Consider the following 24,752-nt stretch of genomic DNA (forward strand, 5'->3'; position numbering starts at 1 on the left):
CCCCTGCATAACGGTCGGTGTCTTGGCCAGGCGGGCAGGAGCCCGGCTGCGCCCGGACGGACCTGGGCAGGCCCCGACGGGGCTGTGTCACCTCTGCGTGTCGCTGTGTGGGTGGCCTCGGTCTCTGGAGTCCCAGAGCGTTCAGCGCTCGGAGGGGCTGATTTGTTGGGGGGGGGGGGCTCTCAAATGGACTTTGCAGGCACCACGCTGCAGGTAACGGGCTTGTGACTGCACCGCTCCTCCGAACCTTCACTGGGCGGGGTGTGCCCCCAGGAAGGGCACGTGAGTCCTGCGTGTGCGCGGCCGAGGCTCCGGTCGCCCTGCCGCAGATGGCGGCCCGGGGGCCCTTGGCCTGGCACCCGGGGGGGGAGGGGGGCTGTGTGCTCCATCTTGGCGCTCCGATCCCGCCCAGGCCCCCACAAGGTGACTTCCAGAACTGGCCGCTCCAATTTCTTGGTCGTCTTCAATGCCCACGTCAGCCAGACACGTTGGACGTGTGTCTCCGTAAACAAACAAGCCAGGACGCAGACGGGAATTACCTGACCACGTTTTCCTGTGCGGGGTGCGCGGCCCTCCAGGAGGTCCCTCGCGGGCTGGCTCCTCCCTTCCCACCCCGCGCTCCCGTCAGACACGCGGAGTGGCTCATTCTCTTCAGCACAAAGTGAAGTCAGACTCTGGAGGGACCTCTCGTTCCAGTTTTTCTTAGGTTTCATTTTGCCGTTAGCATCGCTCACCTGCCATGAAACCAAACAGGAACAGCGCTGGGTGCGCGAGACGCCCCTGCTCTGAGCCTCGCGTACATCGGGGCACTGGAGGAAAGCAGGGGCACCTCGGGTAGGGGTAGAAGTGCGCACGTCCCATTCGTGCTACGTTTACGGTTCTTTTCCCGTTCGGTATTTTCTGCCATATCTTAAAAAAAAAAAAAAAGGTGAGGCCGAATGTGAGCTGGGTGTGTCCTATGATCGGTAAAAGAGAAGCGAGCAGCCCCGTACTGGGATTTTGCAGGGAGAGCCCCCAGACTCCACAAGCCCCCAGCTGCACGGCCCCCACAGGAGTCGGGGGGCGGGGGTGACAGGCCGAGACACGCCTCACCGCAGGGCTCTTGTCTCCACAGGTGGACAGCGACACCATATGGAACGAGGTGCACTCGTCGGGCGCGGCCCGCCTGGCCGTGGGCTGCGTGGTGGAGCTGGTCTTCAAGGTGGCCACGGGGGAGCTGAAGGTCAGTGGGGACCCTGCGGAAACCGGCCTGGAGGAAGGCTGCCAGAGGCTTTCCAGGGTGGGGGTGGGAGGACGGCCCCCGGTGGGTCCCTCTAGACAAGGAGGCGGTGACTGGGGGAGGGTGGCTCCTGTCCCGTGGGTCCCCACTCATCGACGGGAGCACCTCCGGCCTTGGTGAAAGTGCGTGATAGCACAGCGGCTCTCGAAGCTTCGGTCTCGGGAGCACCTTACACTCCCGACAACTTTGAAGAACTCCGAGAGCTTTTGTGTACGAGCTGTGTCATCACCCCGACCACACGAGAGATTCAAGCGGGCTTTTCAAAACCGCTTATTAACTTGAAAATAGCAGCGACGCCTGTCTTAGTGGATCAGGCGGTCTCAGACCTGCTCCTGCACGAGTCTGTGGCCCCACAAGGCGTGGGCGTGCGAGAGGGGACGGCGTTCGCATGGCTTTCTCAGACAGCGGTGCAGATTCCTCCTTGATGCTCCACTGCGGTTCCGTACGTGGAAGCTTCTGGAAGATGAGTTGCAGTGCAGAACCTGAAACGGTAGCAGTGGGATCCTCTCCTTGGCATTGAACCCACTGGTCTGTTGCAGGTTGGACAGGGCACCCGACCCAGTGCGGCTCATTTGGAAGTCCTGGCTCATGAGTTAGGCAGACACCTTCCAGAATCTCGACACAGTTGGTTGCATAGTATTTAAAACATCACTGATTTTCGAAACCGTTACTCTGGGCGCCCATCTCCTCGGGAAGGTCATCTGAGCGCAGGCAGGAGCTGGCCGTGGGCTTCTCAGATGACGCTGCGGTCTCGCCCTGCACCCACTTCCCCGTCCTTCCCTTTTGTTCACTCAACGGGGGAACTTTCACGAAGTCAATACGTTTGATCCCGGCATCACACATCCTCGGGCAGAGCTGCTGTCCCCTCAAGCCTGCTGGAGAAAACGGGCGGAGGGCCTATGCGTCCCTGGCATTGCCGGCTTCCGTGGCACCAGCCGCCTGCCTCCCTTGCCCTGGCACCGTGGTGATGGAGTCTTAGGATGGGGGCACGGAGACCCCCAAGGGGGTGCCGCCTGTGCTCGGAACCGGGTGCGGGGCCCGCGCATAGGACAGTGTTGAGAGTGCACAAAGCGGGGGCTCCCGTGTGAGCACGTCCCTCCCCAAGCTGGTCCTGCAGCAGGCCCCGTCACCAATGGTCAGCCCGCCCCGGGGGTCAGTCCGCCCCAGGGGCTGTTCCCAGCCTGACCACACAGCTCCCCGCGGGCCACACAAGAGGTGCCCGTGCACATCGTTTTCCGTGGCTGCTGAGCAGTGTATTATGGTTCTGTAAAGCACACGTGACTTACGGGTCCCGGGGGAGGGGGGCACCCTGTAGCCTCTGAGCTGTTTCCGCTGAGTAAATGGGTCACTTATTTTCTGCAGCGCCCGTGCCCCCTGCATCTGCGTCCTTCGCGTTCAGCCCAAACTGGGGCAGGAGCCCCTTGCGCTCTGTCTGCACCCAGGGTTCCCATCAGGTGGCTTCTTGGGGATACCGGTCACGAACAGAGGGGGACCCAGGGTGCCCTGCCCACTCCTACCCAGATCCCAGAGCTGAGCAACTCCAGGCCTTCTTGTCGGGGAGCCGTTGAAGGTCAAATGTCAGGGGTGAAGTCACCTTTCATCCTAGTAACCGTGACAACCAGTAGACCTCCTTAAGGGCAGGGACCAGAGGTCTGCCCCGTATCCTGTCCCGCGGCTGTGTGCCCAGCTGTGCTGTGACTCTGTGTCCTCGTGTGTGGTCTGGGCTCATCTTCTCACTAACCTGAAACCCGTCTTTCCTCCCTGTTTGTCCCCACCTGTCTGGTGCCATGTGCAGAACGGCTTTGCCGTGGTCCGCCCCCCAGGACACCACGCGGAGGAGAGCACGCCCATGTAAGTAGGCGCGCGGCCGTTCCGGGCAGGGGCTGCAGGTTTCCGGTTCCTCTCATGGGAGGGCTGGGCTGCACTGGAGTGAAAATGGGGCCCCAGCTGGCACAGCTCCAGAGCCGTATAGGTGACCTTCACCCACCAGCTGTGGCGAGGTGGTGGCCTGAACCGGAGGGGGCAAGGAGAGGAACCTGCAGACATCTCTAGACATCTTCAGTCTTGTACAAAAGTGGCTGGGACTTAACCTGCACCAGAATGAGTTCATGTGGTGCTTCGTTGTTCTAGAACATTCCATCCAGACCCCTCAGGTCATCTCACGTGTGGCCTTTTAGCTGACCTGCTTGTGGTTTGATACCAATGAGACTGACGTTTCAAGGTCATGACCACAGGGGCCAGCTAGGTCTGGACTCCGTTTGGGGCTAGGGGTGCCTCTGACCATGCACACATCTGAGGCGCTGGCCGAGGTAGCGGGCGCGGCACGCAGATTGCCCCGGGTTTACCTGGGAGAGTCGGTGGCAGGTAGGGACGGACCCACCTGGGGCAGAGTCACGGGGACCGGACCCTGGGCCTCACCAGTCATGTGCCGAGTGGCTTGGTCCCTGGGGGTGGGTTCGCCGTGATGCCATCTCGTGGGATGTGGGAGGGAAGGGCCCTGACGCCGCTGGTGTCAGTGGAGGTAAGAGGGGGACGTCCGGGCTGCGCCCCAAAGAGCAGGGTGGGTCGGACAGCACAGCACAGTGGGGACCGTGCAGACGGAGCACGGCTGGGAAGCCGGGAAGCGCGGGGAGGCGGAGGCAGACCCTGTCTCCAGGAGCAGCTAGAACAGGCTGAGGGGCCGCAGGCCAAACCCACCCTCGTGAAGGAGCCTGGGGTCTGGCAGACCGGCGAGCGGGAGCCCCGTGTCCTCTAGATCTGGAAGCGAGGGCATCAGACCGCGGTCTGAGAGGGAATCTCCTTCCCGCAGCGCAGGAGCGCGGCCTCACCTGAGCAGCCCCGTGGCCGGGGACGCCGTGACCCAGAACGCTCCGTGGCATTTGGGAGCAAGACCCTCCTTCCCCTGGAGGCCCTGTTCTGATTGGGGTCTGAGTGGTTGGGTGTCCTGAAGTGTACGAGCCGCGTGGGCTGGAAGGAAACGGGCAGCAGCGTGCTGGGTGGGTGCCCCACGGGTGTTCGCACGAGCCGTGGGTCGGGTCCCAGCCCCGGAGGAGCCCGCCAGGGGAGGGCTTACAGGTGGCTGACCCGGATTCCAGAAACGGACCCCCCTGGGTTTCCCCACCTTTGTGGAGATTTAGGTGGAGGGGGCAGATGTGGAGAGTTTCAGTTTTACTTGAATTGGTTTGCTTTCTCACCCTCCTGAAGACTCTCAGGGTTAGTCACGGGATCGATTCTTGTGTCGTCGTCGCATGTCTGAGAACGTGACAGATGTGCAGTAAGCAAGTAACCTTTGTGACCTCTGGGCCCGTGCGCCGTAGGGCCCCTGCAGAGGCCGGCCCGTGCACGTTCTGCGAGGTTCTGGGGCGAGGAGGCGGGGTGTTGGTACATCAAGGGAGGGGTGCCCCACCCCGGGGCACCTCGGTCCGCGTGCGGGAGACCCGTGGGGGTCCGTCTGTGCCTCCGCGGCGTCAGTTAACGGAGCCGTGAGTTCACCAGACCCTCTTCAAATCTCACAGGGCCCTAGATGGTTCTGTCGCGTCTCGCGTAAAGGCGGATGAGAACCCGTGTTTCCTCTCCATGTCTCCTCTCATCTGCAGGGGGTTCTGCTACTTTAATTCCGTAGCCATCGCAGCCAAGCTTCTCCAGCAACGGCTGGACGTGAGCAAGACCCTCATCGTGGACTGGGTAAGTGGGACCCCTTCCCCGAGAGGGGCTGGGGGCCGTGCGCCCCCCTGCTTCCCCGAGCAGACAGCATCCTGTGTGCGTTTCTGCCTCCTTTGACCTTGCATCTGGGGACCTTAACTTCCTGGAAGCTACCTCAGAGACGCAGGAAGTAAAAGCTCGGACTTGCTCCGAGTCCGTTTTACAGGTGCCCTCTGCCCGTCCTGCCAGTAGCCGGTTCCTGAAATGTCTAGAGCTGTGCCCGTGACTGAGGGCAGCGGCCAGAAGAACTCGTGGAGAGGAGGGTTCGGGGGGGGGGCGGTGCTGGCCTCGACCTCACGCGTCCACCGCAGGGCCTGGGCCAGGCCCTCCCACGGCCAGATGCGGCATGTGCGTGTCAGACCCTCCTGACGGAAACTGGGTGATTACGCCCGTGTAGCCGCTGCCCCCGTTTTCCTGCCGGGCCTGCCGCCTCCCCCCGGCCCCACTGCCTGGGGGATAAACTGCGGTGTAAGAGCTGTAGGTCGCGGCTGAGCTCCAAAAGCAGTTACGCGAATGCTTGTCCCGGGGATGGACGTGGACGGTGCTTACTTTTTAATTCTCCTTCATTCTGTTTGGCATTTATGATTTATTTTATAAAATTTTTAAGGGAGAAGAAAAGCAGATAGATACTCAGGGGGGATGATCGTTTGTGCCGCGGACTCCTTCCCAGTTTGGGAAAAGAAACACCAAACCCCAGCCCGGCAGAAACCGGCAAGCTCTCAGGGGCCGGGCACTGGCCAGGGGCGCGTAGATGGCAGAGGTCGTGCTTAGCATGCTCGGGTCCTCGTCCCCGTGTCCCCATGAGCCCGGCCTCCACTCCTCCCAGAGGATTAGTTAGGGGTGCTGCCGAGGTGTTAAGTGTGGAGCGGTGCGTGACCACGTGGCTAACATCCCCTCGGTCCACGACGCAGGCGTGGCCAGGACGTGGGGGGAAGTCGATGGTTGTAGGGCTGCTGACCCCGGGTGTGCGCCCCCACGGGAAAGGGCACACGCGCGTGCAGGGCTGCATCAGGTGCGGAAGGTTCCCGTCCCCGCAGCCTTGGTGCACGTCTGCTCAGCTGTGGTGGCTTTCTGGTTGATGGGATCAGGTGTCTGTCCTGCCACATCTCTTCTGGTGAGCACAGATAGCTTTTGCTTTTTTTTTAAATATACTTTTTTTAATGTTTATTTTTGAGAGACAGAGAGTGTGAGCAGGGGAGGGGCAGACAGAGGGGGGGGAGACAGAATCCGAAGCGGGGTCCAGGCTCCGAGCTGTGAGCACAGAGCCCGACGCGGGGCTCGAACCCATGAGCAGTGAGATCATGACCTGAGCCGAAGTTGGACGTTCAAGCGACCGAGCCCCCCAGGCCCTCCTCACAGACAACTGTTATAAATAACAAAGATACCAAGCAGTTCCCAGGCTTTAAAATCACTGACTTGCCCACAGCTTCTCACGTGTGTGAAGCCGGCTGCCCATCCTGGTGGCCCTCTCCAGTCCTGACCCGGGCCGTGCATGGCCTCAGGCCTGGTAGGAATCCTGGCTGCCCTGCCCCACTTTTGTGCTTTTAACACGCAGGCATCGTGATCAGAAGCGGTTTGGGCCTGGGTGGCTCAGTCAGTTAAGCGTCCAGCTCTTAGTTTCGGCTGAAGTCATGACCTCGTGGTTTCGTGGGTTTGAGCCCCACACCGGGCGCTGTACTGACAGCACAGAGCCTGCTTGGGATTCTCCCTCTCTCCCTCCCTCTGACCCTCCCCCTTCATGCTGTCTCTTTCTCAAAAGAAAGAAACTTAAAAAAAAATTTTTAATATAAATAAAAATTAAAAAAAAAAAAGCAGTTTGTTGTTCGAGCCTGGGGCCCGGGACCCCCGTGCTGTGCACGCCTGTCCCTCCCGGCCCCACGGGGTGGCCTCCTGCTGCACCCCAGTCCCAGCACAGAGCCGACACCTCACTTGTGCTCGAAGGGGAACGGCTGCAGTCCGCTCCCTTCTCACAGACGTGGCAGTAGCCGGACGGTTTTGTCTGGGAAACCGTGGCCTCTGGGTGGGGCTGAGACGCCGGCCTCTTCCCCCTTGCCGGAAGCTGCACTGTGGCACGGTGCCGAGGGCGAGGGGGGCAGACGAGGACACAGCCTGGGGCTCTACTTTCTGTCCCTGGGCCCCGCTCCCTCGGGGTCCTGCGCAGGTGCCCGGCCACGCTGGGAGCCCAGAGGCGTCCCGCTAGCGCTGGGTTCTCTGCTCCCTGCTCTCCCAGGACGTGCACCACGGAAATGGAACCCAGCAGGCCTTCTACAACGATCCCAACGTCCTCTATATCTCCCTTCACCGCTATGACGATGGCAACTTCTTCCCGGGCAGTGGGGCGCCAGACGAGGTGAGCAGGGGCCACCCACCCGCTCGTGGGCCGCGCCGCCCTGCAGGTGAGAGGGCAAGTGCACGCAGCCCCTGCACACGCACAAGCCAGGCCTCCCTGCTCGCGTTCATCCCAGCGACGGCAGGCAGGCGTGGGCTGAATTCCATCACGTGCCCACGGGGGCTTTATCTGGCCTGCGGTTCCAGTGACAGACTGGCCATCACGTCTGGCTCCAACGTAGGCAGATGTGAGAGAGCCCGGGCACCCTTCCTCCTGCCCATTCCTCTCGTCCGTCCGTTGGGCAGGGTGCCGTGCTGTCCCTCAGCTGTCCGGGGCCACACGGGAGGGGGGATTGGCGGCTCACGGGCTCCTTCACGGCCCCCGAGCCCCCGGCAGAGCCTGCCCTCGCCCTGAATGCAGAGGCCCCGACACCCAGGGGAGAAGTTTAATTGGACTCCGGGCCTTATTTCCTGGAAGGAGGTAGGGAAGGATAGCCTCCTGTACTCGCATTTCTGTGCCTCTGTTGGTGTCTATGCCGCAGAGCCACAGGCCTTCAGACACTGCTGGGCCGTGGCCAAGGGAGAAGGGCGGCCCCACACCCCTCCGGGCACAGGTGGCCGAGAGCCCTCTCCCCGTTGTTGGGTCCTCGTGTCAGGGGCCCTGGGAGCACGTGCTGGGGAGCACAGGACTCAGGCTTTGCTGCCGGGCCACTGAGCCAAGAGCCCCAGGCCTGTGACACCGGGGCCGGGTGCCCTCCAGTTGAGGGCCTGTGACACGAGCTTCTCTCTCCCACTCAGGTGGGCACAGGCCCAGGTGTGGGCTTCAACGTCAACATGGCTTTCACTGGCGGCCTCGATCCCCCCATGGGAGACGCGGAGTATTTGGCGGCCTTCAGGTAAGTGTCCCGGCTTCTTGTCCCACGGGGCACTTGTCAGACAATCGGGGGTTCCACACCAGTGTCCCCAGCTCTTGCTCGGTTTTACTGATGTCCTTGGACCTTCCTCTTCCTACACACACACACACACACACACACGCACACACCCCGAGGCCCCTCTCGGGCAGGCCCCTCCCCCGGCATCCCTGGGGGCCCCGCACAGGAGGGGCATTTCTGTAGCAGCCTTTTCTCTTAGTTGGTTCTCAGAGCCTCAGCTGGAGTCTGAGACTGTCTTGTCACCTCTGTTCGGCAGCGGGTCTGTCTTGGGCTTTAAGAGAGACACGGGAACCCTTCTGGGTTTTGACGGTAAGGAAGTGACTGAGGCCCAGGTGAGGACTTCAGTGCGGGTCTCAGAAAGGTGGATGCTTGCTTCGGAAAGATTTCATGATCTCCCAGCTGTCCTTCCAGTGAAGTCCTTGTGGGACAATGAGAGGCAGGAATCCGTGTCCCGCCTTCCCTGCTGCAGTTCTGGGGAGGTGCGTGGCTGCCGTCTGCCCCGCTAGAACAGAGCTGTGTGACGGTTCCTTTAAACAGAGTGTTTGCTTTTGTCACAAAGTGGTGATTCCTCCTTTGAAGTAGTTCCTGTGACCAAACACAGACCCTCAGCAACGCGGGCTTTCTGCCGCTTGTTTTAAGTGGCGGCCTCTCCCTTCTCCCCAGAATGTGGGGCTCTGGGGCCCCAGGGCCCCGTGAGGAGAAGGGTGCTGTTCAGCGTGCTAGGTCTCTCGGTCGTCATTAGAAAACACTGTCGGTGCGCTGGGAATTGGAGCCCCGTGAAGTTTCCTCCCTGCCTGTTTCTCGAATTCCCTGCTCTCCTTCGGCCATAAATCTAAAGCACACGTGTGTACGCGTGATGCCTGTGTCTCCGTGGACATGCGTGTGCATGTATCCACGTGCACAGGGCTGTGAGCGTGTAGGCACGTGTGCAGGTGCGAGAGCGTGTGCATGTGTGTCTCTGGCGGGGGTGGCTCCGTAGGAGGACACGTCTCTACACGTTCTGCCGTAGCATCCGCCGTGTGCTCCGGGGGGCCCCGCGGGGGCCACGGGACCCCTCGCGCTCGTCTCCGAACACAGTTCCGCTCCCCAGACTCGGAACGGTTGTTGGCTCTGGCACGATGCATCGCTGTGTGGATAGAAGCTCCTTCCCAGTTGCTCGTGGTTCACGGAAGTAACGGCTCAAATTTGGTTAAGTCGAGGCAGCAGGTTAGCTTCTCCAGCAACGAAGGTGGTTTTTACAATCGCGTCCGTCACCTCCCCAGCTGGTTTCTCTGCCCTGATTTCCCCGAGTCACTTTTTCCTTTAATCTCATTGGCTTAATTTTGATGTTTCTTCCTACCCCTCATCAGATATAATGGAATTTTGACAATCGCGTGCCTAATTTAAGGGAGAGGGACTCCCCCAGCGGGTACGGGATCTGGCAGTTTGCCCGTGTGCCTGGTTAAGAATCCACGCCACGAAATCCGAGCCCGTGCAGCGGCAGCAGCGGGGGCCTCGCTGCCGTCCGCGGAACGCCTGTGCCACCTTGTCACCCCTCGGCCCGAGAACCAGCCCTCTCGGAAGGCCGCTTGGAAAGTACAGTGTCTGGGCACCTGCCGTGAGGACCGTTGCTTGGCTGGGGACCCCAGGGCACGCCGCGGGCAGAGGGCGGCGCTGTGCTCGGCTGGGCTGGCCGCAGCAGTGGGGGCAGCTCTGTACTTCACGTCACCCCTGCTTTCGGCCGGGCTTCAGCCGCACTGGGTGCTCTGGGTGCTCTGGTCCCGAGATGGGGACGCCCAGCACCGGGAGGTGGCCCTCCGGCCGCGGGTGACCCCCCTCCCCCAGCCGCCCGCCTGGGGCCAGCCTTTAAGATGAACCTTTCTCTCCGAGTTGCTGTTGACATTGTGTTTTAATCTTCTGCCAAGCGCGTACATGATGATACCTTATCAAATGAACTTTTTAAAGCTTAAATAGCCTCTTTGAAAAGGAAAATTGTTTCAGGGTTTTTTTGGTTTGTTTTTTTTTTTTTTTTTTATTGATTTCAATGTAAAGTAGCACTTTGAAGTTTACAATTTATGGCTCCCTGGGCATCGATCGGCTAGGGGAAAAAGGGTCAGGATCCGCCTTCCCCTTTCTTCTGTGCGTCTCCCCCTTTCTGGGGGCCCCTGGGGACAATGCGGGCCTTAGAGGCAGCACCTTGTTACTCAGACCCACGGCCTGCCACGTTGCGTTTCAGGAGATCAAGCCTGGGATGAAGAAGAGATAAGAAAATTGCCCCTAATGAAATCCAGAAGTGGAGGCACTTTCTCCTGGGGCTCAGACTTGAGGACAAAAGGCAACCCTAATTCAAACCAGCCCGTGCCAGACGGGCTTTGAAGTGCAGAAGCAGGGGCGAAGGCCCCGGCGGATGGAGAGGATGCGCCCTCCTTCCCCTCCCCTACCTGCCATCCGGTGTCAGCACTCGGGAAGCGAAACTGGGATTACGTGTGCTTTTAGATCACAGCTTTGCTTTAAATGTGCTTTTATAAAGTGTATCAGAGATGTCAGTGAAACTGGATATTTTGAAGTGGTAACTTTAATCTTTTAACGAGTCGCGATTTGCCTTTAAATTGAGCCACTGGGTAGATTCACGTCCTTTTCGCCAACCTTTCAAGCGTGACCCAAAGACGGAGGCTCTCGGAGCTTATGTTACTTCATAAGCTGTTTTGTGGGAGTTTGTTCCTTTTTCCTGCTAACAAAAAATTCTTTACAAAATCGTTTTTAATTTTTATTTATTGTTGTGAAATGTGCTTGGCGCTTCCCGTGTTAGCCATGGGGGCGAGCACAGCTGAGGCACCCACCGCGCAGGTCTGTCCACAGAGGCTCTAAGAGTCCAGGCCTCGCTGTTGTGAAGACGTTGGATCCAAACCCCCGGACCTCGTTTGCTAGAGGCAGTGATGGCCCTGGGAGGGCGTCCACACCCCTTCCCGTGTGGGAACTTTCCCGGAGGACGTTCCGTGGTGACTTAGAAGCGGAACGTGGCAGGTCACGTTGAGCCAGCCCTGGTGCCGCCCTCGAGGGCGGGGCAAAACCGGGACAGCAGGGCCCCTAGGCTGTGGGGCTCGCAGGCGGGTGCAGTGACCGCCGTACTTGGGCACCTGCTCGCGGGGGCATCCCTGCGGGAGCACACCTCCCAACACAGACCTGCCTGTGTCGGGGGCCGCCTCTGGGGGCCGGGACCATGGCCCCATCGGTCAAGCGTGTCAAGGGCTCTGACCAGGTGACCAACACGGCGGGTCTGTGTGTTCCACGGCTGTGCTGCGGGAGCCCCGATGAGGACTCGGCCGCAGAGCGGTCAGCTCATACTTGTGGCTCGGAGTCGGGTGCCGGGGTGAAGCCAGAGTCCTGCCCAGAGCGAGGCGGGAACCCGGGAGAGAGCACAAGGGTACTGAGCCAGAGACCGAGGTGGGCTTTGCGGCAGGAAGAGGGGGCAGCTGGGAGAGGCCTGGGCCGCGGTGCCTGAGGGGACGGAACTGTCACGCGCGGCCCGGCAGAGACCTGCTCCTCAGGCCGGCTGTGGGTCTGTGTGGCGTCCTCAGCAGCCCCACCGCCTCTGCTGCTCGTGCCCAGGGGTGCCCCGTGCTGGGGAGTTGCAGGGGAGCGCTGAGATGGGTGGAGGTGGCCAAGAGTGCAGGCCCCGGGACAGGCCCCAGGAAAGGAGCAGGACAGAGCTGGGAGCACATCGGGATGGGACATAGAGCTGGGAGCCCGTCCGTCGGGGTGGACCAGCCATGGGGAGCACGTCGGAGCAGGGCAGCCTCGGGGAGCGTGTCAGGACAGAGCTGGGAGCACGTCAGGGCCCGACAGCCTTGGGGAGCCCGAGCACAACCGGAGACGACGGTGGCAGTGGGGCCGTGGGCAGCGAGGGACGGGTACCGTGTTGGCAAGACCCTGGATGGTGAAGGGTGTAGAGAAGCCGGCAGAGCCGGGTGCCCCGCTTGGCAAATGACAGCCAGACAGGAGCCGCAGGGAGGGGCAGGGCTCAGAGCAAGGTGACCTCCCCGCCCTCTGAGGAGGCAGCAGGGGGAGTGGAGGGACATCCCCACCTCCTGAGGGCAGAGAGCCTGGAAGTGGGCGGGGTTGCAGAGCCGGGGGTGTAGAGGAGATGGGGGCGGGTGAGGGCCCGGCCTCAGTGCCCAGCTTTGCCCTAGCCACCCACTCACTCCTGCTGGCCGCGGTGCCTGTGGAGTGGAAGGAGCAGGACGCGGCCGTGGACGTGACCGTCAGGGACAGCCAGGCCAGAGCCCGTGGTTCCCGTTGTTATCGTTGCTCTGACCCTGACTCCCAGCAGTGTTCGAATACTGGATGGGCAGGCACTCCAGCCGCGTTCCGGGTGACCTTGGTGAAAATGACAGATCTCGGTGGCTCTCAAAACATGGAGCTCTGACACCCCGAAGCCCCAGAGGCCAGGCCCAGCGTGCAGGTGGTGGCAAATCCAGATGTCAGAGCAGACACGCCAGCCCTCACGGCACGGATGTGCACAGCATCCAACAGTAGGAATTTTCAATTATCAAAATGCCATGGCTGTTAAAATCGTGTCATCAGACACCCAGGGCACCGAGCTCCCGCGAAACCGGTTCGGGCGATTCAGCAACAGCTGTTGTGTGTCCGTCAGGCGGCTCCCGCTCACGTCAACTCTGGCTGCAGACCTTTAACTACAGGACCGAACCCGAACTACGCGACGAGGACAGAGCAGAAGGCGTTGTCGCGAGAGCCCTCGGATGCCACGTGACAGGGGAGGTGTGTGGGCCGGTGGTGTGGACCAGGCTCCTGGGGCACATGGAGGCCACCCCCCAGCTCCCCAGGTGCTCTCGGGCACAGGTGGGCACGGCCCCTGGAGGCAGCGCCACTGGCCCGAGGCTCGTGACCACCGCGAGTTTGGTGGGTTTTGCGTGGGGCCCTGGTTGGGGGACAAACCAGAAAGGCCAGAAGCAGGAACCAAGGGCAGAATCGGTTACTGCACGTGGACTCCCCTGTGGGGTTTGCAGGTGGCGAGTTTGTATGCCTTGCGTAACCAGACGTCACGGGGTGGCTTACGAGGAACGTTTCTGTTAGGTGTAAGTGCCCCATAGATCCGCCTGGCTGTCGCTCCCACAAGGCAGCCGGGACTGGGAGCGAGCGTCCCCCGTGGTAGCAGATCGAGTTCACGCTACCCCACCACGCCAGCTTGCGCCTATCCTGGGCACGCAGCCGTCCTCTGCGGAGATCCGCGGTGCGGACACGGACAGACGTGTGCGCCAGCTGGCGGGCGCAGAGTGGCCGGTGAGCCTCAGGCTTGAGGGAGGCCTCGGGAAGGGAGCGGGCGGCGTCCCAGGGCCTCCCGTGGGGCTGCGCTCGGGGCGAGCGTGCAGCAAGGCGCCAGGCTCTGTCACTCAGCACTGCTCCGACCATCTGAGCTCCAGCCCCCAGGGCCCCGCCATGCCGAGGGGGCTCTGGGGCCATGGGACCCGGCGGTGTGGGTCCTGAGAACCGGGTGCCCTCTGCTCTCCCGCAGTAAGGGGTGCACCAGTCACGGGCACGTGCCCACCTCTTCTCTGGGAGACGCGCCTCCTCCCGCGTCTAAGCAGACGGTGGGGAGCGTGCGGCTCTGGGAAGCTCCCCCCTCACCCCTCTGCCTTCACGTTGCCCTGGGGAACGTCCACGGTGGCCCCACAGGAGCGCTCACCTGAAAGTGATGATTTGACAGAAGGCCTGCAGTAAATATTGACATCTTGTTTTCAGAGACCAAGTTGCTTGTTAAAATTTCATTCTAGAAATGAAACCTGAGGCCAGATTCCCATTTTCTTTGCAACACCGTGAAACATAGATGTTTTGCACGGGGGTGGGTCCTGGATGGGATGATGACGTGGGGGTTCTAGAAGGCCGATGGGACCGTCAGGAGGGCACATTCAGCTCCTTTCCTAGAGGCCAGGAAGCAGAGTCCCATGGAGCGGAAGTGACCTCTCCCAAGGCCTACCTACCGAAAACCGGCCTGGAGACCCACCGTGCGCCCACCTGGCACTCACCACGTCTGGTTTTCGTGGCTTTGGCAGGCGATTGAGATCACAACCTGCGGGGCTCCAAAGCCGGAAGTAAAGCGAGAGTGTGTGCTCGTACGTCAGCTGCCCACGCTTGCGCGTGGCCGATGGGCCTGTGCCCCCCACACCCACACAGACACGTGGGGTCAGCCTGTTTCGCGTCTTGTTTTTCACTGGCTTTTCAGTGATGCCACACAGCCAGCGTGGGCGCCGGGCGCTCTCTTGGTATTAACTTCCTTCCGTGCTGTATTTGTTAACTTTGTGGCGGGGGGGATTAGGAACAAAATAGCTCAGCAGTCCTTCAGAGCAGAGAACGAGGCCCACGGCACGCTCTGGCTTCAAAACGGCTGCTGGGGCCCTTTGCGAACGAGCCGGCATCTACAGAAAACGTCCGTGGTTCTCATCGCCAAGATGAGCCAGGCACGTGGCTGAGACTGTTCTGCCTGAAGACAAAGTTTGGCGAGAGCCGCTGGCAGGCAGGTGCCGATCGGCCTGGGGCCGCCGAGAGCCACCGCGGGCGACCCGGGTCCTCAGAGGGGACCGTCCTGTGTGGGCGGGAAGGCGGAGTGCGTCCCTGGTCGTGACGTGGACACGGGACGAGCACCGGGACCTCCTCGCCTCCGGCCTCCGTGGCAGGGCGCCGAACCCCAGCTGTGGCGCGTGTGCTGAGGCGGACGGTTTGTGTAAAGACTGCGGTTTGCACGTTGCGTTCACGGAATCTGAGGGCTTGTGCTGCAGCGTCCCGGCGGGCACAGAGAAAGGTGCTCAAATCCAGGGCCGGAGTCTGACGTGAAGGATGCTAGCAACGTCATCGCGGCAGAGTCTGAGGCGGACGTGGGCCAAATCCCACCTCGTGTCTTTTTAAGTTTGAGTGGAACGGGCCACGCGCATGTGTTCCCGTGTGGCTGTGGCTGTTTTCGCACGACCGGGGCCGTGTCGGGTGGTGGCGACAGGCCCCGTGGCCCAAAGACTCCGTTTCCTCTCGGGCCCTGGGCGGGAACCCCTGCTGGTCCAGACTCACGTGCCGTGCCCTGCAACCCCTGACGGACGGCCCCCACGGCGCAGAACCTGCTGGAAGCTGCCCTCACCAGCCCGTGGCTGAGGCGGTCCGGACACAGCTGGGCGAACGGGGCCCGGCCTCAGCGGAAAGAAAAGTAGAAGCCGCGAGAGCCTCCAAAGCCAGCCCTGACCTTCTGGGCCTGCCCGGTGGGAGGTCCCAGAAGCGGGCTCCCGGGCCGGCCAAGGGCCTGGGGTGAGGTCGGTGGCAGACTCTCTCGGTGCCTGACGTGATCAGAGGGAAGCCCGGAGGCTCCTCCCGCGTCACAGACGCTCTCCTCTCGGACGGGCTCGCTCGCTGGGTCTTTCGGCACCGGCCCGTGCGCGTCTAGCGGGTCTTAACCTCGTGCACTGGGGTTTTCGTCGCTTCCGCTGCCTGAGGTCAGAGGGACGTCTCAATGCGACCACGTCCGATTCCCGAACGGAGAAGCAGTTCATTTTTGGTTCTGCTGGCCCAAGCTGGTGCCTTATGGAGTTGACTTTGCTGACTTAAGGGGCGCATCTCGTGGCAAATTTTATTTTATAACGCAAAGCATGAGAGACTGGAGGCTCTCCCACCAGCCCTGCTGCCCTCTGGCCGTGGTGTTCCCGCTGAGCAGGCGTGAGAAGGGCCCGGGTGGGCCTCCGGAGACCCGTCTGACTGAGTTGAGAGTCCGACATGAGCAGTGGGGCCTGTGGGCCTTTGGAAGGTGCAGGACAGGAAGTGGCCTTTGGTGCAGCACAAATGTGGTCCAGCCCACGCGACCCTGGGGGAACCCAGTGACGAGTTCCGCGGCTCACCCAGCCTGCTCCAGGCACCCGGGCCCCTGTGTCCGCGGCACTGCCCGCCTCGCCCAGAGGGAGGAGGGAGACCCGGGAAGTCTGGTGGTGGATTCAGAATCGAATAGAGCAAGCTTCAGTGGCGGACGAAGTCACATAGCTTCCTGTTGTGACACGTGCTCCGTTGTAGCCGGGCAGGTGTCATTAGACCACGTGCAAGTGGTTGTTTTGTGTTAAGAAGTGTTTTTTCCACTGTTCACGGGGCCGTTTTCCTCATTTCCCTAATGTAACTAAACCACTGGACCACTCGGTGTGTGTTTACACCTTTAGCCCGTCCATTCTCTTAAATGTGCTTACCTGGTATCCCCGTAAAGATCCCAGGTGTCGGATTAACCCACTGACCGCCCCGCCCGTGTGCCTGCCGGCCATCCAGTCGCTTGTGGCTGGCCTGCAGGAGCGAGCGGGGGCCCCCTGCGGGCCAGGGCTGCTCGGGGGCTCCCTGTCCTCTCAGCCCCACAGCTGTGGGTCCCTGGTGCCGGGGGCAGTCGGTGACTGTGCCTGTCTTGAATCCGGACCACGTGAAGGGAGCATGGGGGGAACAGAGGCACCCCCACCTACAGGAGCGAGACAGGACCTACAGGGAACAGAAAATGAGGCGTGGGGAAGATCTTTAGCAGTCTGGGTGGCTGGTGCTGCGGAGGTTATAGGTCCCCCAACATAATCAACCAGCCTCCTCCAGAACCCCTGTGCGGTGGCTTCCCTGGGCATTCACGTCGGGGCTTAGTGGCTCAGGCTTTGAGGGTGCTGTGAAATGAGCCGTGATCACCTTCTGGGTGCGAGTCCTCCGATCCCGGCCCCCGTGCGGAGCCCTTACTCTGCTGACCTGGGTGGGAGACGGGCCAGTCTCCTCCCGGCCGTGCCCCCTCAGCTAACCCAGTGTCGCCTTCTCCTGCCCTTCGCAGAACCGTGGTCATGCCCATCGCCAGCGAGTTCGCCCCAGACGTGGTGCTCGTGTCTTCAGGCTTCGACGCCGTGGAGGGCCACCCCACGCCGCTCGGCGGCTACAACCTCTCCGCCAGATGTAAGTCGGGTCTGCAGATCACCCAGGAACAGTCTGGATTCTGCTGTTTTTACGGTTAGGCGTGCTCTGCATTTCAAGCCTCCCCTTTAGCAGCGATAGGAGGAAACTGTCCGTGTTACATCTTCCCAAAAACGTGACCGTGCCTGCCGCCCCCGAGAACACAGGGCAAACGGTGGATGCACAGGGTGGCCCTCGCGGGGGCCGTGCCCCAGCACAGACCTCAGGGCCCTCCCTGAGGCCGGCTCGGGGCCCAGGGGCCCACACACCGACCAGGCAGAGGGCCAAGCTTAGCATCACGCCCAGCGCCCCTCCGTGCGTGGCCAGCCTGCTGCTGGCCGTGTTCTGAGCTTCTCCACTTACAGGCTCCCCTTGGAGACCATGTGGGTTCAGGCCCAGGCCTCCACGACAGAGCAAGGCCAGGGAACGTTTGGGTTTCCCGTTGCAGATAAAAGTTAGTTTACGCTACCGTGTGGTCTGTTCGGCGTGCGATAGCGTCACGTCCAAAACCACGTCTGTGCCTTAATTAGAAGTTATTTTATTGCTGGCTTTGCGGGAGTTGTGACCACCGATCGCCGTGACAAACGCGACGATGATGAACAAGTTAGAAATACTGCAAAAATTACCAAAATGTGATGCAGAGACACAGAATGAGCAAGTGTTGCTGGAAAAACAGTGCCCACGGACCCACGGACTTGCCCGACTCAGGCTTGCCCCAGACCTTCCCTTTGTAGAAAGTGCAGTAAAGGCTGAGGCGCCTGTGGCCCTCAGGGCAGCCTCGGGGCCCCATCACCGTTCCCGTCGGAGATGTAGCCAAGGCTCTGGGAGGTCCTGGCCCAGCGTTGGGCCCGGTCCGCTGATGGCGGCCTGTGACGGGGCCGCTGAGGGCGGCACAGCTTTTGCCAACTTGAATAAACATCAGAACGTGCTGGTGAGGACGGTAATCGCCACTACCCGTCATGCGTTTTCTGCTGGTGGGAGGGGAGGTGGGTGCAGAGGGCATGCTGTGGCTCTTATTGAAATCCAGACACGCCAGACGTGGTGTGTGAGTCCGGGAGGGGCCCGCACCATGGCGCATGTGCCCGTGACCGTGCGTGCACACGCGTGTGCCCAGCACACCGGCCGACCAGACCCCTGCGCCTCTCCCTGGCCCCCAGGCTCCCAGGACACAGCCTCAGGGGCACATTCTTGGTGCCTCTTCTGTGGCCCCAGCCCGACAACCGAGGGGCTCCTCCGGGGGCTCCTTCCTTTCCCCCAAACGAGATGATTTGCGGCATTATAAAATCAAAGCACCGAACCGTAATTCCTACTCTCGAACAGATCAAAAAGAATCCCAAACCGAAATTCTTCAATGAATTTATTACAGTCAGACCTGGCTTCTATTATGTGTTTCGGAGCGCCAGCCCCCTGGGTCTCTGTAACGTGATGTAATGCGTCTCTGGGTGCTTTGATCCGCGGCCCGCCCTCGCCCTCCGCTCACGCCTCCCATTTCCTGTTGCAGGTTTCGGGTACCTGACGAAGCAGCTGATGGGCCTGGCTGGCGGCCGGATTGTTCTGGCCCTGGAGGGGGGCCACGACCTCACGGCCATCTGCGACGCCTCGGAAGCATGTGTTTCTGCTTTGCTGGGCAACGAGGTAGGAGGCGCAGGGCGTCCGCGGCTGCTCTGTGCATAGGCTCGGGGCTCGGACCCTGGACCCGTGGGCTCTGGTGCATCTGTACTCAGGCCGGGGTCATGTCCGCCCCTCCCCCCCCCCCCCCGCACCCCGTAGCAGGACCGCTGCACACTTGCACAGTGCCCTGGTCATGGCTGGAAGGGTGGGAGCTGAAGGGCCACCCAGAACCCTTTTCTGTGTAAAGGTGGCTTGGGATCCTGTGTTGTAAAGGTACCCGCCTCTGTGTGTGGGTTTTCTCATCTCCCCACTTCCTCCGTGGACAGTCCCTTCTCAGAGGGGTTCGAAGGTAAATTCTGGGGGCAGCGTCACCGTGCAGGTTTGCAGACTGGGGCGTGGGGTCCCGGCAACACCCAGACTTGGGGCCCTGTCCCCACCCAGGCCACAGGACAAAGTCAGGGGGATGCTGGCTTGCACAGCTGAGCTCGGAGGGTCTGGACCGGAGAGGGAGCCTCTCAGGGCTCAGGGGAGAGTGTCCCCGGGAGCACTGTATCCCAGGGCAGTGCTGGGCCGGGCTGTCCCGGCCCGGCTGGGGCCGCAGGTGGGGAGAGCTGCCCAGCCGTGGGTGGACGGAGGGCGGGCGGGCAAGTGCCGCCTGCAGCGTCTGAAGCGTGACCCAAAACTGTAGTTCCCGCTTTGATTTTCCGAAATGTGCTCTTCCTGAAGCTTTAAAGCCATCCGCGGGCCTTTGGACATGGGGTCACACGCCTGTGTCCTGACCGCCTCGGAGGAGCACGGGGCAGGTTCCGGTCCCTCACAGCACAGCTCGTTCTCGTCGCTCACTGTGGCATCGCCGCGCGGTCTGAGGCCAGCCGGCCGGTGTCTGGGGGAGCACAGGCGGGGCTCCCTAGATCACAGGCCCGACCTACGGCAGGGAGGGGCCGGGGGCCCAGGCTCACCAGACACAGGGCCCACGTGGGGGATGTCCAGAGGCGACCCACGAGGTCTGCAGTGTGCGAGGACACGCTCCAGCCGGGCGGATGCCCTGGGCGTCCATGGGGACGCCGCCGTCCCCGTGTGGGTCTCCCTCCCCCTGCTCACTTGGACTCAGAGGAGCCTGAGTGACAAGGCCCCGAAGCGCGGCTGAGGACGCGCGGCTGAGGACTCCGCCCGACCGGAGTGGTGCCTGATCCCGGGCCACTTGTGGGCGCTCCCAAGGAGATCTGGAAGGCAGGGTGGCCCGGAGGACTGGGGCGGGAGGCCCAGGCGGAGACGGCCCCTGGGGCTGTCGGGCTCTGCTCTGGGCTCCAGTCAAGCAGGCCCTGGTGGGGAGGGCGCTCCTCCCGTTCCACTGAGCCCTCTGTCGGGAGGCCCAGAAGCCCAGGGAGAGGGTGGCGCTGTGCGGAGTACCGGCCGGTTCCCCCGTGTGGGGCTGCCTCTGCCTGGCCCAGGAAGGCCCCTGTTGAGGCCCCTTTCTTGTGCCGTAGACGCCGCGTCTCAGCCCGGGAGCTTGAGCCAGTTAGGGCTCCGCCAGGAGGCACGTCTCCCAGAGCGGGCTCTGGCCCACCGCCCGTCTGCCCTCCTAGACCCCCGGCGGGATCACGCAGCGGGCAACAGGGCCCGCACGGCGTTTGAGGAGGGGGGCTCCAGTGGAAGGTGCAAATTGGGGCTCAAGCAGGCACTTGAGGGCGCTTGTGAAATTTGACTGCATCCCACGGGACACGGTGGGACGACAGAGCGCAGACAGGTCTCCAGTGACAGAATGCAGGGCTCTGTCCTCCGGCCACTGGCGGTCCGTATTGTTCCGTTTGACTTGGGTGAGCCGTCAGCAGCACGCTGTGGACACGGCAGGGTGAGACGTGTGGCCTGTGCCCCTCCAGGCTCGGGGTGGACGGGGCTGACAGGATGACATTTGGAGGCAAACGTGCGGTCTGAACCCCAAGGCCTAGTTGCAGCCACGCGAGCTCAGGGTCACATGTGAGCACGGCCTGTCGGGGGTTCGATCCTCGGGCAGCCCTGTGTGTGTCCTCTGGGTGAGGTGGCCAACAAGGAGAGGAAGGCAGGTGACCCCGGGGGGTGTGGCAGCAGGGAGGAGAACCACAGCGTCTCGGTCCTGGGCCCACACACCCGGAGGAGGGCGCTGGCCCAGGGGGCTGTCCTAGGACCGCAGTGGTGGAGACCCTCCCGTGCTTCCTGCCCAGCAGCCCTGGATGGCCGGGTCAGGGTCTGGAGGAGCAGGGTCTAGACCCTCGGCACCAGGGGCACCAGGGTGAGTAGGACCAGGAGCCAGAGTCAGCGGCACCCAGCTCCCGGAAGGCACCCAGCCCGTGGCCGGCGGTGGGGCGTGGGCAGTGGGCTTCAGGGGGCTCTGTATTCTCCTGACAGCCTTTTGTCACGCGTGCTGTGTAGACCACGGAGCTTGGTGGCAGACCTCCTTTCCGGTCAGGTTGTTAGCAATGTGCTGGGCTGTTCTGGAATAAAAGACGGGCCTGCTTTTTAACGTGTCCACACGTCACCACCCTTTCTGCACAGAAAACAGCCTGCGCCCCCAGACTTTGTGCGAGAGTTTAAGAACAGCTGAGTGATATACTCAGACCATCCTGAAGCTTTTCGATTGTTACAGCTGGTCGTTTTACACGACGATAAAGCCCAGGCCCGGTCCCGCTCCCTGGGCGTTTCCCTTCTACGAAGAAAACGTTTTCCTTAAGCACTAGTTGTATCGAGGTCTCTTGAAAGTCTTTCTCCTGCAAGGAAGCTGCACTGAGCCCCGCTCCTCCTCCCTGCGGGCTTTCCGGGCTGATGCTTCGTGTGTGGGACAGTTTGGCACGCAGCCGCCGCGGCCTGCAGACAAGCGGTTGGACCGTCACCTGGGCCACCGGGCGACCGCCGTCTGAAGTCCGGCCTTGATCCTGAGAGCCGTTTTACGTGATGGCTCCAGCTTTAGATTATTTGCAACCATCGGTGACAGTTGACGATGGAAAATCATTTGAATGTGCCGCTTAAGTATTACAGAGCAAGCAGTGTAGGCAGACATGCGGGGAGCCCAGCAGGTGGGCACGGAGGCCTCCGGTCGGACTTGCAGCAGTGAGGGGCCCGGGGCACGGGCCCCACAAGGGTAGGGTTTATTTGGGCAATTTCTGCTTAATCATGGGGTATATCAAAGTTATGTACTGCCGCTCGGCCCAAGTCCAAGATCAGTGGAGAATGGTAGGGGGCCAGGTGAGACCGTCGAGGAAGGTGTGGGGGGATCTGGCCCCTCGTTGCACCCTCACGCTTAGGAAAGGAGCCGGTGCGACCGCTCCCAGTGGTCACAACAATTGCGAGTGAGAGATGGGGACACGGAGAGACACAGAGATGGGAACAGACAGATAGGAAGACCAGGAGAGACAGAGGCACAGAGATGGGGACAGAGACACACAGGGACAGGGACGGGGAGATAGTGACAGCCTGACAGCCAGTCTTCATTCTCTCACGTGCACCCTCACCTGCACACGCCCTGACACACGTGTTCACGCTCCCAGTCAGGCCCCCTCAGGCCCGCAGTGACCATTTGGGGGGGCCAGCAGGCGCTTGTGGGGGACACAGGATCTCAGATTGTGTGCACCAGGGCCAGGGTGGCGAGTCACCCGCTGACCAACGTTTGGAAGGGCGGGCCCGCGCCGTGTTCTAGAAGTGGGGAGAGCTGTACCTGCCCTGGCACAGAGTGTCCTCCTCGCCCCGTCATCGTGACAGTGGGATGAAGGGAGTGTGGTCACAGGCCGACCCTCCCTGGCCCCCTTTGTAGAGCGAGGATGAGGGTCCACGCGGTCGCAGGCTGCCTGGTTCCGCTCCCGGGGTGGCGGCTGAGCAGGGCCCGTGAACTGCCTGTCCGGCAGGTTCCGTTACTGACCGCCACGCTCCCACTGTGGCCCTGGCAGCAAGAAACACTGTTCACGGGGCTCACCTTCGGGGGGTGCTGTTTTCAACGACTCCCCCTCTTCCAGGAGGAGCCGCAGCTATGAGGACAGAGCCAGACGGAAGGCGGGGCGAGGGTGCGGGGAGAGGGGAGATGGGGGAGCTCTCCGGGGTCAGTCCCAGGACACGGGACCGGGTCCTCCGCACGGCTGGAGGGACTCCCAGGGGGCTGCCCCGCACGTGCCTGGGGAGGGGGCCACCAGCAGCTGTTAGAGAAGGCTCCGCGACGCTGCAGGCACGGGGACGCTCTGAGCCCGTAGCCACTGCTTCCCCAGGACGATGGAGTCACTGCCTGGGCCTGACACGTGGTCCCCCAGCCCCCTGCAGGCGCCATCCAGAGCCCACTAAGCCCCCCGAGCCCCACTGCCAGGCCCTGCCGCCCGCTGTGTAGACCAGACGTGGTGAGCCCACCTCACCCGGGCTGTGGGTTAGCGGAGGTGGTGCTGGCTGTGCGTCTGAGCCCTTGACCTTTTCTCAAAAGGAATCGTGATTTATAGTTCTTAGTCCTCCTATGGCTTGTGTTTGCATTTCAAAAACTTTGCTGGAAACCAGCCCCTCGTGTTCTACAAGCCTTTGTGTTTTCCCCGGAAGAGCTATGGAAAAGGCCGCTGACAGAGACGGTTAGGGAGTTGTGGCCGCGCCCCCGCCACGGTTCCACGCACCACGGCTGCCCAGCCCGAGCGGGCAGACAGCAGCCCTCCCCACGCTCAGCACGGCCGAGGAACCACCGCTGACTTCTCAGGTGACCCCCAAAACAGCCACAGTTGGGGACAGCCCCGGGGAGCATCCCCCCTGGGCCCCAGCCGTGAGCAGCTGTGGACGTGCTCGGGGACAGCAGGGATCTGGCCGAGGATGCCACTGGCACGTGACGGGAGCCTTTAGCCTCAAAGAGTGACCAGGCAGCGACCCAGGGCCCCTGGAGGCCCCTCTGGAGGCGGTCGGCAGGGAGCCCCCCGGGGCATGGTCAGGGTGCCTGTGTCCTTGGAAGGATGAAGACTGAAATCTGTTCTTGGGGAGCAGCCCTGCTGAGGCCAAGGAGGCTGGAGTCTCCCTCAAGAGAAGGGACCCACCGCACTCGGGGAACAGAGAGGCGGGAGCCTGCTAGCGGGCGCACTGCTATGGGGAGCTGGGCCCGGGAGGGGCCAGCAGAACAGCCAGGGCCTGGTGTGGGGGTCAGAGCTACAGGTGGGCCCCCTGTGACATCCTCTGGCAGGAAGGAGGCCTGGTGTGCCTGCTGGGTGCCGGCAGTCTGGACTCAGAAGCGGGAAGGAGACCGCGAGGGCCAGAAGGCTGCCAAGCTGACCCGCGCGGCCGGGGCCCTGGCCGGGTGGCTGCGCGGGGGCTCTGGCGGCCCGGTGCGGGCCGGAGAAAGGCTCCCAGTGTGGACGGGACGGGCGCACCCGTGGACAGGCCCTGGCGCCTCTGTCGTGGAAGTTTTCCCGGCCGACGCAGATCTTCCCACGTGAGGAAAAGCACGAGCAACAACCCAAGTTCTGCCAGGACGTCTTGGGTACCATTTTCTCAGGCCGTCGGAACCTGTTGGTTCTTGAACGGCCCTTCCAGACTGTGGAGCAGAAAAAGGCTTTCCCCTCCTAACGAGACTCAGGAGCTGAAGCCCTGAACAGCTGTCATCAGACCAAGAACGGTCTGCAAGGGCCAGACGTTTGTCATCCTCAGAGTGGGACACGGAGTGTTTTCCTGCTCACTTGTGCTGAGGCCAGCATCTCAAATACTAAGCTTAAGGTGTGCTTCTGAAGTGTTCCGGACCCAGGCATCAGGGCGGCTTTGGGGGTCTCCTGTCTACAGCCGGCCCATTTGCTCCCCCCCAAAAGAGCCGTCTCCCAGAGGAGGCCCGCAGTGCGAGCACGAGGCTTTGGAGCTCAGTGACACATCTCCCCGGCTGAGCGCCCCTTCCAGGACACAAAGGCCCGGGGACTCCGTGAGTCTGGCACGGGGGGGGGGGGGGGGGAGGCAGGGCCGCCCTCCCCCCGCTCGTGTTGGACGGCCTTTTCTCTGCT

General features: G+C 62.1%; 1 protein-coding gene across 4 annotated transcripts in view; it reads left to right on the forward strand.

The window, feature by feature from the left end:
- Window positions 1–24,752, forward strand: part of HDAC4 (histone deacetylase 4) — a 250,211-nt gene that overhangs the window by 216,659 nt on the left and 8,800 nt on the right. For all 4 annotated transcript variants that reach the window (XM_047085760.1, XM_047085761.1, XM_047085762.1 and 1 more), the window contains exons 17-23: window positions 1,115–1,222; window positions 3,075–3,130; window positions 4,876–4,963; window positions 7,212–7,331; window positions 8,108–8,205; window positions 17,054–17,172; window positions 18,671–18,804. In XM_047085760.1, the coding sequence (XP_046941716.1) occupies window positions 1,115–1,222; window positions 3,075–3,130; window positions 4,876–4,963; window positions 7,212–7,331; window positions 8,108–8,205; window positions 17,054–17,172; window positions 18,671–18,804 (723 nt within the window). The remainder of the gene's footprint in view (window positions 1–1,114; window positions 1,223–3,074; window positions 3,131–4,875; window positions 4,964–7,211; window positions 7,332–8,107; window positions 8,206–17,053; window positions 17,173–18,670; window positions 18,805–24,752) is intronic.

This window comes from Lynx rufus, unplaced genomic scaffold (genome assembly GCF_022079265.1).
Source record: "Lynx rufus isolate CCGP_SWC_20201006 ecotype Redwood Valley unplaced genomic scaffold, mLynRuf1.p SCAF_2, whole genome shotgun sequence".
In the NCBI taxonomy this organism is placed as follows: Eukaryota; Metazoa; Chordata; class Mammalia; order Carnivora; family Felidae; genus Lynx; species Lynx rufus.